The sequence below is a fragment of the Clarias gariepinus genome, chromosome 18, assembly GCF_024256425.1.
Source record: "Clarias gariepinus isolate MV-2021 ecotype Netherlands chromosome 18, CGAR_prim_01v2, whole genome shotgun sequence".
Taxonomy (NCBI): Eukaryota; Metazoa; Chordata; class Actinopteri; order Siluriformes; family Clariidae; genus Clarias; species Clarias gariepinus.
Genome location: NC_071117.1, coordinates 16,646,904 through 16,663,742, shown reverse-complemented (window position 1 = coordinate 16,663,742; position 16,839 = coordinate 16,646,904). Strand labels below are relative to the sequence as shown.

The following is a 16,839-nucleotide window of genomic DNA, read 5'->3' as shown; positions in this document are numbered from 1 at the left end:
TGTGTTTCATGAGTGTGTAAATGAAAATAAGACCCACTTTATGTTTGGGTTTGTGGTGTCTAGTTGTTGAAACACTTCCAAAACTATTCCCATGCCGGTGCTAGTGGCTCAGTCTATCATCGTTGGACTTTTAGTCAGTTTTAGAGAGTGGGATTGGGTCTGCCAAATGAAGAAAAAAGCAGGTTTCCCCTAGTGGTGTGCTCCTGCAAAGCATGCCCTTTTGACAATTTTTTTGTTTTGGACTTATTGTTAAGGGCATGGTGGCTTGGTGTTTATCACTGCCGCCTTGCACCTCCAGGGTCCGGGTTCGATTCCAGGCCAGGTTCTATTCCCGCCTCTGAGTGCATGAAGTTTGCATGCTCTCTCCGTGCTTGGTGGGTTTCCTCTGTGTACTCCAGGTCCCTTCCAAAGACATGAAGATTAGGCTAATTTGCATTCCCAAATTGCCCGTAGTAATTGAATGAGTCCTTAATCCTTAAGGCCACCAGCACCGATTGGTGCATAGGACAACGAGAGTTCTCCATTGTAGAGGAATTTCACTGTTTCCGTAGCGGTTGTTTTTTTCCGGGGGCGGGTTGCCCAATGCCCAACCTTTCTCCTTTCTCATCCGGGACTTGGAAACCGGCAACGGCAGAGCTCTAGACCTCCGGCTGCGAGAAGTTACAGCCTCACCCGGGAACCCAACTAGCGATCTCCGGATGATAGGGCAAGCAGTTTTACCACTGTGTCTAAGTTTCCTGAGATAGACTCCAGGCCCTCGTAATCCTGTATACATGATGAAGCAGTAGAAACAATACAGTTCTAATGAGTAGCATCAGTTAAATCTTTGCATTTCCTTAGTTGTTTGGCTTGTTCAATTCAATTTTATTTGCATAGCACTTTTGACATAAAGCAGCTTTATGTGTGTGTGTATCAGTAACTATCAGTTTGTTCCTTAAGATGAGACTCAACAGGGAACCCTTCTCTCATTTGGGTGATACAGCTACAGTAGTATGGCTACAATTCAGTCCCTGGTGTATGTGTGTGTTATGAGGCTGAAAGTTCAACATAACGGGAAAGGTGTTTAAGTTACAGTAATCTAAAGTTCACCTCCGTTGTTGGAGAACTGTTAGTGGAGATGTCAGTCCTTAACTTTTGAGCGACTGCAGTCACAAGCCATCACAGACTCATCCGAGTCCAAGGCTATCTTCAGGGTTATTAAGTGGAACCATCACCATATGCATGTGTGGGTGTATCTTTAAGAAGGGATTACTAGGTTTTCCATATGGGTTATGAAAGGGTTGTACTTATTGCTAACGCTAATAGCCATAGCCCTCTGTCCATAGATGTAGTCTCCAGATTATTTCAAATTGACCTGCATTTATATCCGGCCTTGTCACTATCCACTATCCAATCAGCAAAACCCATGCCTCAGTCAATATTACCTGATTTGTACTAAAGGTCAAGTGACTATGGTGCCTAAGTACGAATACAAAACACACCAACATTTTGTCATTCAGTTTTAAGGAAATGCAGAGTTTTGTATTTCAGAGCCACTATAGATTTGCGGTTTGGGAAATGTGGTTATGTTTTGTGAAATGTCGTGTTTTGTACTTACTTCAGGGCCACCATAGATTTGTGTTTTGGAAAATAAGGTCTTTTTGTTTTGGCATATTTGGTCATATTTTCTGAGATGTCGTGTTGCTGTGTTTTGGGTAATATTGTGTTTTGGAAAATGTTGAATATTTTACTTTAGCGCCACCGTCGATTTTGTCTTTTGAAAAATGTAGTTGTGTTTTGGGAAATGTCTTTTTGTTTTGGGATATTTGGTCATGTTTTCAAGATATTTTGTGCGAAATGCAGTTATTGTTTGCGAAACGTCATTGGGTTTTGTGAGACGTTGTTGTATTTTGTACTTCAGGGCCACCATACTGCAAGTCACCTAAAGTGTTATCTCTTTTAATTAACTATTTACAGTATATATTGTGTGCTGTTGTTAAACTATACTACTGCACTTATCTATATACGTATGGAGAAAAAGAAATCAGAAATGATGAAATACATTTAGGATGTCGCTACATAATGAATCTAGCCTTTATATACACGCAGAGGGATGAGTCACCTCATAATATAGACGTTTAATGTCTCTATCATCCATTTGTGATGATGGCACGCTTCTTAGTGGAGGAAACGAGCAAAGAGAAAATGAGAAGGAGCGAATGATAAACTTCACAGCCTTGTCTTATTACACTTTTATTGTGATGTACTTGAACATTTTCTCTCATCTCTTTTCTCCTTCAACCTCTCACTGTCATGGGATTCAGGCAACATGGGATGGAAATTCAATGTCAAGACTCAGGGTGAAAAATGTACCCCAAAAAATATGCAATGAGTGAACCAGGATTACAAAGTCACGCTTTTGACACAAAAAAAATGGTCAAACAAGTTGTTTGCAAACTCTACATGCCAAACATAAAACAGCAATCCTGCAACCAATCCGACAGTTTGCGACGCATCCTATAATTTGTGTTTACGCTGCGTGAGAATCATTCTGCCGAGATGGTGTTTGCAATAACCTGAGCATGATATTGCATTCTGAAGTGTGCCGTGAGGTGTGTAACCTACCAGTAGAAGCGGTTGGGGGTCACTCGCTCGTGAACGAGATGCCACTTCCGTCCAAAGTCAAATGAGCTGTACAGCTGAGTGAGAGAGAGAGAGAGAGAGAGAGAGACATGGTCGTTAAAAGCCTATCACTAAAGTTGGTGTGCTCTGTTCACCCAGAGCGACAGGATGGAAGATTTTTCTCCAGTTCACTGCATTTCCTCTGATTAAATCCAATTAGCCAGTGTGATTTAGATTTTATTATAGCAACAGAAAGCTTGAACCAATGGGGTGAGATGGTATATGAAACTCAGGATGGGCCATAAAGCACAAACCTTGCAGTTAGTTGTGGGGACGTCATTAAACCCCGGCTGTTCTAATTAATAGACAGATATATATACTTTGGCCAGATGGGACACTAGTGTTTCAAAAATGGCTATTAAAAAAATACATTTGATGAACAGTAATATGCTGTTAAGGTTTGAATAAAACCAACTTAATTTGATATTGCTTCTTAATGGCGTGTCGATATTATTCTGCATTTGACCTAGCTCAGATGTAGAAATCCTAATCCCAAAATTATATTATATTTAACCTCTGAGCACTTACAGTAAGCAACAAAGTAGGAAAAGAAATACACGGATGCTACCAGATTTGTTTTTTGTTATCAACATGTTAGCAAGCTAACTGTGATGAACTGTGACCTGTACTGTATCTACTCAATAAAGTACACCGGGTAGAAAGTTTTTTTAAATTTAACAAGCTGAAATGTGTTAAGATTACTGATCTTTAAACTACACACACACACACAACATAACATTTTAAAATTAAAAACAGCTACATTGATTACTGCTGATTCTGTGATGTTAATTTGATGTCATTTGTTGAACTCGAAATTGAGGAGACCACAAGCTGACTAACAGCCCCTTTTCACCTGCACTTCCATTATTATTATTACTTTTTTTTGTTAGTTTGTTTCTGAAATTCTGTTTATTTTGGAAGTTGCTGAAAAATTACTGCTAGAGTATCTACAGCGACAGGACACACAACTTTTTTTTGAATGCATTTTATCTCTTTAGAATTAGGTTTAACGTTGTCGAACATCCATAAGAAAGTTAGCCGCTACTTATGAGTTATTAGTTACCAGAGGTGGGTAGTAACGAGTTACCTTTACTCGAGTAACTTTTTTCAAAAACATTTAATTCTGAGTACTTTTTACTGCACCATACTTTACTTTTACTTGAGTAGATTTGTGAAGAAGAAACGCTACTCTTACTCCGCTACACTCCGCTACACTCAGCTACACTCGACTTGTTACTTTCATACATGCATCGCTGGCATCATATACAAAGCATGTTTCACTTGCAAAAGAATACCTTCATACTGCAGTGTCTTCTCTATCTGTCAAAACAAACACACTTCAGCATATACATTCGTTGGCTACTATTAGCTGCTACTAAATTTAAAACGATTGGACTTTAGAGCAATGGAAATAAGTCATGTGGTCTGATGAGTCAAGATTGACCCTGTTCCAGATCCATAGGGGTGTCAGGGTAAAATGGAATGCACATGAAGCGATGCACCCATCATGCATAGTGGCCACTGTGCGAGCCTCTGGAGGCAGGGTTATGATCTGGAGTTGCTTCTATTGGCCAGGTCTAGACTTGTTGTGTTACAATAAAATGAAGTCACCTGATGAATCACTTAAATAACCAGGTTATCATAGCTATGGAGTCCACAGCATTGGGGCAAAACAGTTGTGTGGCGATAAGAAAACCACTTGTTAGTGAAACAAATCAGAAAAAGGCTTCCATTTGCTAGGGTGCATAAAGACTTTGGAGCAATAGCAAAAATGGAGCATGTGGTCTGATAAGTCCAGATTATTTTGGCCCAATTCAAGAGCGATGCGCTCATCAGGAGAAAAAAGGGGAGCACATAAAGAGCGGCAACTTTTTTTCACCTTACTATGACAACTATATACTAGGACAATCCCATAGAAACTAACACTTGAATATAGCCCAAACTGCTGATTTGCATTGCAGCTGAATTACTGTCTACTTTATCCGAACAGCTCGGTGGTAAAATAATTTATAAACTTGTACAAATATAAAGTTCTTGCCATAAATCCAAAGAAATGAGCCCTTCTTTTTCAGATTTGTAACTCAAGATCTCAAGTGCTAAATATGGAGACATCAATTCTCGGTCTAAATGGACCCGAAGTGGACGTGCTAAGCTGCAAGAACACCCCGAAATGGATGAGTCTCTGGGGAGAAGGTCTCTGAGGAATTACTAATGGATGAGACGGGCATCCACTTTGGATTCTGTCTAGGACAACCATGATTCACAGCCATAATTTCTGCCTCACTCCGTTCTCTTGCCTCAAACTATCCAAAGAGTTAAGACAGGACACTGGCACCCAGGGCTCTCGTTCCACAGTACACCGCCTCTAATTAGATAAACTATTTGTTTGTGTGTGCTAGATGAGACAATGAGACACGCTGTAATGTCTTATGTAAATATTAAAATTGAGAGGCTTCAAAGGTTTTAAACAACATGCAGCCATGGTATAATTACACAGCAAACTATAAAACCAAGAACAATGCAGTAGCACTCAACACAGTTCTGAAGTGGGTATCTTCTTTTACCAGCACTTGGGAAGTAATGTTAGATAGCATAAAGGCAAGTGAAATAAAAAACAAGCATAAAATTTAATCATTCAAATTGAATCATTGGATTGGGTTTTTGATAATATATCTTTACCAATTTAGAAACCAAATCTGATTGGTCAGCAGGTGTTGATTAACTATGAATAGATCATGTGAGGTGAATATTTCCAGATCTGAGTAGGAGGTGCACTACTGCACTAGTGTTCATGGTTCTTGGTTTTACAGTTGTTTGGTTGTTCTGTTGTACTTTTTTATTAAAAAAAAAACGCCTCTGTTTTTTCCTAAGGAAAGCATTTTGAGCCTAGAGAGCCTATTGTGGAAGGCAACAATAAAAACTCAAGAGAGGTTTTGTACTTGCAGGCCTAATCTGATCAGAGCGATGGATTTAATTAGACTGCTTCAATTTTATGTATATTATAAGAAAAAAGAACCAGTTAAATTTGTTAGAATATATCGCAGGCGGGTACAAACAAACAAAAATATGTTTATATGCAGGATTAAAACACAGTTTTATGGATATTTACAGTAGTTATGCACTTAAGTAGTGAAATATTTTAACTGTCAGTAGAAATTCTCACACCATGCTGATAATGCATTTGGACCTTAAGTTGTTTCAAGTGTTTCTGGATACAGATGGGTACGATTTACATAAATAAAAGCTTCTATTTTAGTTTAAAACCAAATACAGGTCCAGATATGTAAATTAGGAGGTACGAAAAACTACACAAACATTTAATGTCAATGCATAACACCTTTAATGTTCCTGTAATAATCAAAAAGTGGCCAGTTAATGTGTAAAACTATTCCTCATGCTCCCGGAACCGCACTCATCATCTATACTGCTTTATTCTGTATAAAGTGTACACTGACGCACAGAACACGAGGCGGGTTGCCAATCCATCACACACACACATATATACATGTGTGTGTGATGGATTGTGGGTGTATATATATATATATATATATATATATATATATATATATATATATATATATATAAGTTTTGAGAATTACATAAATATTGGAAATTGGAAAAGTTGCTGCTTAAGTTTTTTTAATAGCAATTTGCATATCCAGAATGTTATGAAGAGTGATCAGATGAATTGCATAGTCCTTCTTTCCACTGCATTTCAATGCTGTCATTAAAGGGCCTGCTGAGATCATTTTAATAATCGTCTTGTAAACTTAGGTGAGAATGTTGATGAGCACAAGGCTGGAGATCATTATGTCAGGCTGATTGGGTTAGAATGGCAGACTTGACATGTTAAAAGGAGGGTGATGCTTGAAATCATTGTTCTTCCATTGTTAACCATGATGACCTGCAATCATTGTGTTGCATAAAAATGGCTTCTCAGGCAAGGATATTGTGGCTACTAAGATTGCACCTAAATCAACAATTTATAAGATCATCAGAAACTTCAAGGAAAGAGGTTCAATTCTTGTTAAGAAGGCTTCAGGGCGTCCAAGAAAGTCCAGTAAGCGCCAGGATCGTCTCCTAAAGAGGATTCAGCTGCGGGATCGGAGTGCCACCAGTGCAGAGCTTGCTCAGGAATGGCAGCAGGCAGGTGTGAGCGCATCTGCACGCACAGTGAGGCGAAGACTTTTGGAAGATGACCTGGTGTCAAGAATCGCAGCAAAGAAGCCACTTCTCTCCAAAAAAAAAAAAAAACATCAGGGACAGATTGATCTTCTGCAGAAAGTATGGTGAATGGACTGCTGAGGACTGGGGCAAAGTCATATTCTTCCGATTGTTTGGGGCATCTGGTAAAAGGCTTGTCTGGAGAAGAAAAGGTGAGAGCTACCATCAGTCCTGTGTCATGTTAACAGTAAAGCATCCTGAGACCATTTATGTGTGGGGTTGCTTTTCATCCAAGGGAGTGGGCTCACTTACAATTTTGCCCAAAAACACAGCCATGAATAAAGAATGGTACCAAAACACCCTCCAACAGCAACTTCTTCCAACAATCCAACAACAGGTTGGTGAAGAACAAAGAATTTTCCAGCACGATGGAGCACCGTGCCATAAGGCAAAAGTGATAACTAAGTGGCTCGGGGACCAAAACGTTGAAATTTTGGGTCCATGGCCTGAAAACTCCCCAGATCTTAATCCCATTGAGAACTTGTGGTCAATCCTCAAGAGACGAGTGGACAAACAAAAACCCACTAATTCTGACAAACTCCAAGAAGTGATCATGAAAGAATGGGTTGCTATCAGTCAGGATTTGGCCCAGAAGTTAATTGAGAGCATGCCCAGTCGAATTGCAGAGGTCCTGAAAAAGAAGGGGCAACACTGCAAATACTGACTCTTTGCATGAATGTCATGTAATTGTCGGAAAAAAGCCTTTGAAACATATGAAGTGCTTGTAATTATATTTCAGTACATCACAGAAACAACTGAAACAAATATCTAAAATCAGTTTAGCAGCAAACTTTGTGAAAACTAATATTTGTGTCATTCTCAAAACTTTTGGCCACACTTATTCAACTCTATGGGTTATTTACTGTAGGAACTGCACTTAGCCCAATCTGCATGTCTTTGGACTGTGGGAGGAAACTGGAATAACCAGAGGAAGCCCAAACTTTGAGAAGGGAATTGAACCCAGACCCTGAAGGTGCAAGGTGACAGTGCTAACCAAAAGGTCACGGCAGTGCCTCTCCCATGACCAATCCTTCACAATTTGAGTCTTTGAATATGCATGTGCCATCAGGGAAAAATGCCTCCATAGATGTGATAACCTGGTCATTTAGTACATTCAGGTAATCAGCTAACTTCCTTTTATTTTCACTTAACATTGCTGAGCCTAGACCTGACTAACTGAAGTAATCCCAGATCATAACACTCCACAGGCTTGTCTCTTTTTACCCTGACACCTGTTGCCCTCGAACAGAGTCAATCTAAACTCATCAGACCACATTAAGTCTTTTTTTGTCACACTTATGTTATGTTCACGCTGTTTAGTCCTAGTTCTGTGAGCTCTCAATATATTACCGTATATGTGGGGAACTGCTTTTACTTTCAGTACTGAACATAGCTATGATTTCTATTATAATTGTTACGATGCAAATCCACCAATCATTTACTACTTTAATCATCTACAGTACTGTATTACTTTTTCCACCCATACTTCTTCCATGAAGTTAATGCTATCTGCTATATTTAACATTGTGTTAGTCTGTTTTTAACATAATTCAGCTATTTCAAATCTGATTAGCTTGATGCAGGTCAGGCAATGTACTGTACAGTATATTACTCAATATTGTGCAACAAATAGTTTACTGCGTCAGGTTGCAACATTCCTTAAGATACTCACTCAGTCACTCACTCATTCATTGTCTGTACCGCTTAATTCTGTTTTCAGGGTCGCGGGGACCTGGATCCTATCCGAGGAGGCTTCGGGCACAAGGTAGGGTACAACCTGCACAGGGTGCCAATCCATCGCAGGGCACACACACATACACACACTCACACCCTCATTTCCTAAAGATTCTGTTTCCCCTCTCATCTGTTCCAACCACTCAGCATTCAGCATCCCCAGCCTGGTCATCAGCTGCAAAGTACTGTATGTTTCTATATTAACATGTTTTACATATAAACTTAACTTAAACCTTAAAAAATGGGTTTTCAAACAAGGCAAGACTCTCCAAAGAAGTCCAAGCTAATTATTATGGTATAAGAGAAATAAACGCAGCTTCACATCCATCGTATATTCATTCCGTATAAAGATAACTTCTAATTACTTGTACTGACTTTGTACCCTTTGTGGCATAAGTAAATGTCAAAGTTTATTCATGTTAAAGGAATGTAATGAGTTCACATTAACTATTGCCATTCAGTGCAATAACTCTGTCTTTGCCTAATAAGGTGCTGAGCAATGTGACGTTAAAAGTACATGACATATGAAAGCTAGCATGACCCGTCCATGTTGCGTTACACACAACCTAATTTCCAGTGCTCTAATTAGCTTTCCGCATGCCCAGGCACAATTAATGACGGAGGCCTGTTTCTTTTCCTACTACGCTGATTGATGCTACTCTGTCTCCCCTTGGTACGCTCCGCATGTGCTGTAATTTTAGTCACGCAGCGAGGAGGCACAGACTGAGTTCAGCTCTGGCCTATTTAATCACTGGATACAGATTATTATAAATGGCTTCTCCGGTTATAGTGGGTTCCACTAGAGGTATATCTATCACCCTCAGGCTAGCAAACAGGTGCTGGGTAAAACTTCAGGGAAGATTAGCAGCTAACATGGTTCCAGTTACGATTTGGAAGTACTGTGACTCTAAAGCAATAAAAGTGCCAAGTCTCATCTTGCAACAGGAAATGAGGTAGAATAGATAAAACAGAGGAACTAAATAAAGTTGATATATGCAGCTCTGGTATATTAAGTACTATTAGAACCCAAAGTGACAACTTGGGCAAATTTAACAGCGCATTTGCTTAGGAAAGGGCTTTTTTTTCCCCTCCCGCTCTCGCTGGGAAAATATCGAGCAGGATCAGATGATAGGTCCCATTACTATCACATCCTTTGCCTAGTCAATTGTTTGCCTCTTACATTTAATGCAATCTATCTAGATTTGAAGCAAGCTGACTGAGAGTCCAGAGCTTATCTATCCTCTGTCACAGCTGATGCTCTTGGACCGCAGGGGTGCTTATAAGCACTATGTTGATGTATCAGAGCACTGGGCACGCTCAACCTGCAGGCAATTCATCAGCCCAATGACGTGCTCAATTTTAAAAGCTTTGGGGCTGTCACAAAGTGAGCTTCATAGCTTCCCTACTTACATCAATAAATCACCAGTCGGAGGCAAGGACCCACTGCCAACATTAGGAAACTACCAACAGAGAGGGAAAGGAAGGCCTGCTAATGGCTGCTGAGGGACAAAGACGGATTCTAGTAATGGATTTATAATGGAAAATGTATGGTACACAGTGCACGTTTGCATGGCTGTGCACTCTGGAGAAATAATAATAATAAAAAAAAACTTGATTTGAAAATAGGAACAGACGATTTCAGTGCTAAGAGGTCACAAACCCTTAGCATCCTGCTTGATAATTAACTAATTATCTGTTGGATTATTTTTTTTTTATAAGAGTGCTGAGCCAGACTGCAATATAATCGTATTAACCTTCTATACAGACCCTTAATGTGGTACCTTTTTGTTCGAAAGTAGGTCATGCATGGCTTAATTATAGGAGAAATGACAGAATACTTTAACAAAAAGCAAAAAAAAAGAAAAAAAAAAGAAAACTTAGATATAGTATGCTTAAGCCTTTAGACCCGGTTCCTTTCTTAGAAAACGATCTAGCACTGATGTGATAACATTTCGCAAAGACAGGCGTGACAGAATGATGCGAGGGAGTGGGATTCACAAAGCCGAACCTTCATGCCATTTTACAGAACACATCATTCATGTGCTTATCAATGCTCGTAGCCTTTTTTCAATGCATAGCCTAATAGCTCTTTTAGCATGCTTCATGCTAATCAGATCTGATCTTACTAACAGGCATCACTTTTTTTTTGCCATCGGAAAAAACACAAATCTGCTGCTGCTAGAGTGGCTATGGGTGTACCTCAGGGACGAGTTCTTCGCCTGATCCTTTTCATTATTTCACAATATTCTTCGGTTATAACATTATGCAAAATAACTCATCATCTCAGTTGTTTCAGTTGTGCCGATGATACCCTGATACAGTATACTCCCCAAACCTACCACAACTGAATCACTATTGCTCTTCTAGCATTTATTCATGGCATCAAAGTAATAAAAACACAATGTTTCTAAACTCGGTGTTGATAAAGTGCAGATTAAGGGCATTTTCTCACAGGGTTTAAACACACGAGTCTGCACCAGGACCAATTCTGGGCTTGTTTAGGGGTTTTCTTTTCTCATAAATAAATTCCTTTTGAACAGTGGCTCAATTGCACAAAAGCAATAAGAACAAAAACCCCTGGATCCTCATGTAAACACAGGTTTACAAAACAATAGGTAGTTGGTTCATCTGCTTTGTCTTTTTTTTTTTTTTGCCTTTGATACCAGCACTCAAACAAAGTACCCCACTCATGTGAACATCTGGTTTTATATATCAGTATGGCTTTGTGTCTCCGTTGCTGTTTCCACTCTACTATGAAATGTAAAACGAAAAGTAACTTGACAAGTTAAACCAATCACATTACTCGGCATGCATCGCTGACAGTGGATACATTTACATTTGGGCATTTAGCAGACGCTCTTATCCAGAGCGACTTAAATTTTTTTATCTTATTATACATCTGAGCAGTTGAGGGTTAAGGGCCTTGCTCAAGGGCCCAACAGTGGCAACTTGGTGGTTGTGGGGTTTGAACCTGGGATCTTCCGAACCGTAGTCCAATGCCTTAACCACTGAGCTACCTCTGGCCCCACATACAGTAGCTTCGACACTTGATGCAGACAGTGCCATGGTTGAGTAGAAGCAGGCAGCGGACCGTTGTTTCCGGGCTTGAGAACAGAACAGTTTTCATACATTAAAAAAAAAATATATATATAATAATCCATTGAAAAGTGTAAATATGACTTGCTGAATAGTGGATATTTGTGTTTAAAATCACACAGTTTAACAGAAATCATTATCCTGAATTATCATGTTACTGTCTAAACTACGGTGTATCTGGTCTATCGCCAGCTTTGCATTTGGTGCATTCCTGCTTTGAACCATGTGTTTAAAATACCTCAAAAACCACGTACGGATCACTTTCACTTCACAGATGGTACAATCACCTCAACTTTTAACGCCAATTTATAGTAATGGTAGTAATTATTCACAGCTTGCTCTTTGGTGAGTGTCAGCAGCCTTCGTTTGAATAAAACTCATGCTCACAAACAGGCAGACGAATGGCGAGACACGGCAAAGTGATTACAGCCTGTTGTTGGCTCTAATACATTCATTAGCATTCAATTACCATCACAACAGTGACGTTTACTGAAAGATGTGGACACTTAATCTGCGAGACGGCCATGTTAATGCTATTGATGCAGCAGAACATATTTAGTTTTAACAGATAATAGGAAGACATCGCTTATGATAATGTGCTACTGTATAATGGGGACTACACTTTATTGGATTAATTAAACTGTGTTAAAGTTTATACTAAGTTCTGTAAATGAGCTAATGAGTGATTAGATTTGGGTGATGGATGAATACTCAGTTTTAAATAATCATCGCGGGCTATTAAAGTCATTTAAACTAAGATGTAGTTCATGTTGGGAACAATAACAGGAAACAGTAAAAATAAATAAATAAATACATAAATAAGTAAATAACTAAAATAAAAAGATGTGAATGTGGGGGCTTAGCTCATCAGTGCCTAATGTAGTTAATACTAGAGAGAGAAAGAGAGGGAGAGAGAGATATCGAATTATGGAAATGAGTAACCAAGCACTATTGTTCCACTGTCCCAGGCCATTACCATAATTCAGTTTTATGCCATCTAATTAAGTTTGCCATAAATTCCTGATGCATTTATGGACAGTGCTGTAAATCACGCTGACTCGCATGCAGCCGCAAGAGAGCTATAGCAAAAGATGAGGGTTTCCTTTTTCGCTAAGTTTTTGCTACTGAGAACAAAGCTCTATTTCGACACCTACTCACGTACTTCTAAGAAACTCATAAAAATAATTTCACCTGAGCAGTTGGGTGCCAATTACTGCATCTCTGTCTTACTCATATTCCACTCAGAAATATGTACATATAAATATTTACTTTATAGAAATAGGAAAAAAAAGTATTATAACAAAGAACATTGAAACATTATATATATATATATATATATATATATTTTTTTTTTAATGAATCATCTTATCATTATATTGTAACATTCAATAATGAGGTAACCAATTTATAGACTGTCAGTAGGTTTAACATAAATAATGGTTACATTTTGTGCATAATATGGTGAAAAAGACTTGAGTCGCTTCTTGTTTCTTCCTATTTAATTCAATTAAATGATGAAGACTAAATTAAATAAATAGGAACAAATGTTTTATTGGCACAGGCGTCAAAGTGCCTAAAGATAGAATTTAAACATTGGCTGTTTATTCTGTATACCTCAGCAGCAACCTCATTTCCCCTTTCATCTGTCCCAATCACACAGCATTCAGCATCACCAGTACACTAATCACTGCATCATCTGTCATCATTTACACCTGTTTTTCACCGAGTTATACCTCAAGTTAGATGTTTTTTTATGCTTGAATAATTTATAACAAACAAAAATCATTCGTCTAAAACTGATCAATTACAGGGACTCGACTGAAAATGCAAGCCAAAAAGTCCTTCAGAAAGGCTGGAGAGTTATTCCATAAGACAACATTAAAACTAGTCTGTCTCTTTGCAGGCAATATATGAAGAAATGATAGGTGGCTCAAAATGTTTGCACTGTATTTTTGGTGCGTCTATGCTGAAATCACTGAAACCATTTGCTCTTTAAGGAGCACAATGCACTGTATAAACAAAGTCAAATTGTTAGGAAATAATATATTGTTTTAAAAATTGGCTAACAAATTAAACTTAAATTATATAAAATTATATTTATCAAATCAGCAAACATGTAGTCTCTCTAATGGTACTAATTTTTTATCAAATCATAATAAGTGTCAGATTGAGATATTTAATACTATGAGATCTTTACAGATCTTATTTATGATTTATTTAAATGCTGTGAAACAACCAACGTTGTCTTATACAACTCATCTTACTTTGTCTCACAGAACTTAGTATGATACTGTGAGAATTAATTAGGATATTTTCACAACCTTAATTCTCTAATCCCAAGCATAGAGGGACAATTCTGCATTATTTTCTATTCCATAATATTATAATCATAATTAGATTCAGTTGTAAATATAATTTAGGGTTGTAATTGCTAAAAATGGCAGCAACTCCCAATGGATCCTTTTTTGGAGTCATTCCACTCCTAAGGCAGTGCTGGTTTATTTTAGTTCAGATAACACCAGGACAGAGTGCGAACAGCCATTAAGGTGTTGAATTTGCTTATTTAATGCTATTTCTTTGCACAAAAAAGTCTAAATTGGTGGCAAAAGTGGTAGGTTTCTCACCTGCCATGCGGAAGTCCCAGGTTCAGTTCCCACCCAATGCCCAAACCTCAGCTACAGGATGCAGTGCCAGTCCCAAGCCCAGATAAAATAAGAGGATTGCATCAGGAAGCGCATCCATCGCAATGTATACCAAGTTACGTGTAGATCAGATGGTCTGCTGTGGGGATCCTTTAATCACCTGGGGCAGTGGTGGCTCAGAGGTCTAAGGCACCAAGTTCCTGATTGGAAGATCAGCGGTTCAATCTCCAGCCTCACCAGGTTGCCACTGTTGGGCCCTTGAGCAAGGCCCTTAACCCTTTTTGCTCCAGGGGCACTGTAGCATGGCTGACCCTGCACCCCTACCCCAGTCTGACCCACATTCTCTATTGGAGACAGGTCGGGACTGCAGACAGGTCTGTATCATCTTCCTTCACAGCCAGGACTTTGTAATGTGTGCAAATGTGGTTTGTCTTCTAGAAATATGCATTGGTGTCCCTGTCTTCTTGAAGGCAGTATATTGTGCTCCAAAATCTCTATTTACGTTTTAGCATTAATGGTGCCATCACAGAAGTGCAAGTTACCTTTGCCAAGGACACTGACAACCCCATACCAGGACAGACCCTGGCTTTTAGACTTGTTGCTGGTAACAATCTGGATGATCCTTTTCTTCTTTGGTCCAGAGCACGGAACGTCCATTTCTCCTAATTCATTTGACCACAGTACACGTGGTCCATTTCTCCTGATACATCTTACACGTTTCCACTGTGTGATGGTCCATCCCAGATTCCTCCGAGCCCAGAGAAGTCAACAGCGCTTCTGGACACTCTTAACATAGGGCTTCTTTTTGGTACAGTACAGTTTTAACTGGCATTTGTGGATGTAACTATGTATAGTGGTACTTGACAAAGGTTTGCCAAAGTAGTCTTGAACCCATGTGGTGATATCGCTTATAGATGATCAGAAAGTGAACAAATATGTGGTTCCTCCTGGATTTGGTGGCATTTTTTAGTGTTAGCATTAGTATTAACTCATTCAGTGCTTCTGTTGAGATGAATATGGAATATGCAATGATTTATGCTTCATACAGTAAAATGATGCCCAGGTAATGTTATTAGCATATTAGCATTTCAAACTTTCTAATTACCAGCTAACTTACTCTTCTTGGATTGCAAGCATAAAAATAACATAAAAAAGAAAAGAAATGCCCTATGCAGGGTGTACTGTATGATCACTTGTTCCACACAGCAAGTAGTGCCCTTGTTCAGGGTTTAGAGCGAGAATTGGGTTTTCAGGATTGTGTTAGAAACTTGTTAGCATTGTAGCTTCTAAAACATACTGTTAACACGTGAAACACAACACAAACTTTTCAGAGGCAATTCGGGGAAAACTTAAAAGCAATTACCAAGGAGACAAAGTGTTAAGATTACATAACATTATCAAATGTGTTTTCCTGCAGAAAGTGCTTTTGTACTGGTTTGGCACTGGCATCTGATAGGTACTGTAATGTCCCATTTGCTGTCCAAAAGTGTGGAACATGTGTGAAGTATCTTGTATCTTTGGCACATGTCAAGTAATGCCACAATGCAAATATTATTTTAGAAATAATATTAAACATTTGTATTAAAAAGTGGACCAAACAAAGTGGAACATTTAAAAACAAATGTTTAAAGGTTTAGCCTACTTAATCTCTGCAGCGACAGGTTACTACCTGGCTCTAATGGTCATGTGCCCAAGGGCTCTTTAAACTAGCAAAGAGTTAAACTGTATGATTAGACTAAAATGTTGACCTTTCAAGATCATCGTGATCGTATAACACAAGCCAGTGAATCCAAACTCATAGAATCTAAAATTAATTCAGAAAGGTTATCAGTGTGGGGTCTGAATTTATAACCAATGAGCAGGCGGATGAAATATAGATGATGTAAAACCACAAAAGGTTACAAGGGAAATCTACCTTTTACTCAAATATTCATTATGGGTGCATACTAATGTATAGTCATTTTTTAGTGTTTTTTTTTTTTTTTTTTTTGGCATGTGTTGGGCTGCAAATGGGCTGTAAAGGGTCCAGGGTTCCCACGATTGGTCCATGTTTATTGGAGTGTGAAATGAAACTATGAGTACATTTCATGGGATTTACTACTGTGCACAACAAACCAACATGAACTGTCTTATTTCTAGTCACTGGTCACTGCTTTATGATTTATTTAGTCATGTAGTTGCTAGTGATGGGTCATGAACAAATTTGTTCTTTTTGAAAGAGTCTTAAACGTGACTCAGAAGAACAAGTAGTCTCAGAGAGTGATTCGTTCATTTTCTACTGGGCGTGCATCGCAAAGCATCGTAAAGCCGCTGTAGGTTATGTACAGGAAACAAAAATGCGTAGTTACCTTTCAGTCTTTTGGTCTAAATCATTCGTTCTTTTGACATATGACTTCCATAAATGCTATGCAGTGCAATACACAGAAAACAGAATTGAGCGGTTCTTCTCAATGAGTCTTCTAGTCCTAGTCGTTCATTCTTT

General features: G+C 38.7%; 1 protein-coding gene across 1 annotated transcript in view; it reads right to left on the bottom strand.

Annotated features, from left to right (window-relative positions):
* The window catches only part of sorcs3a (sortilin related VPS10 domain containing receptor 3a), a 287,711-nt gene that overhangs the window by 75,862 nt on the left and 195,010 nt on the right, over positions 1-16,839 (bottom strand). Inside the window, exon 5 of the mRNA XM_053477444.1 lies at positions 2,605-2,678. Within this exon, the coding sequence (XP_053333419.1) occupies positions 2,605-2,678 (74 nt within the window). The remainder of the gene's footprint in view (positions 1-2,604; positions 2,679-16,839) is intronic.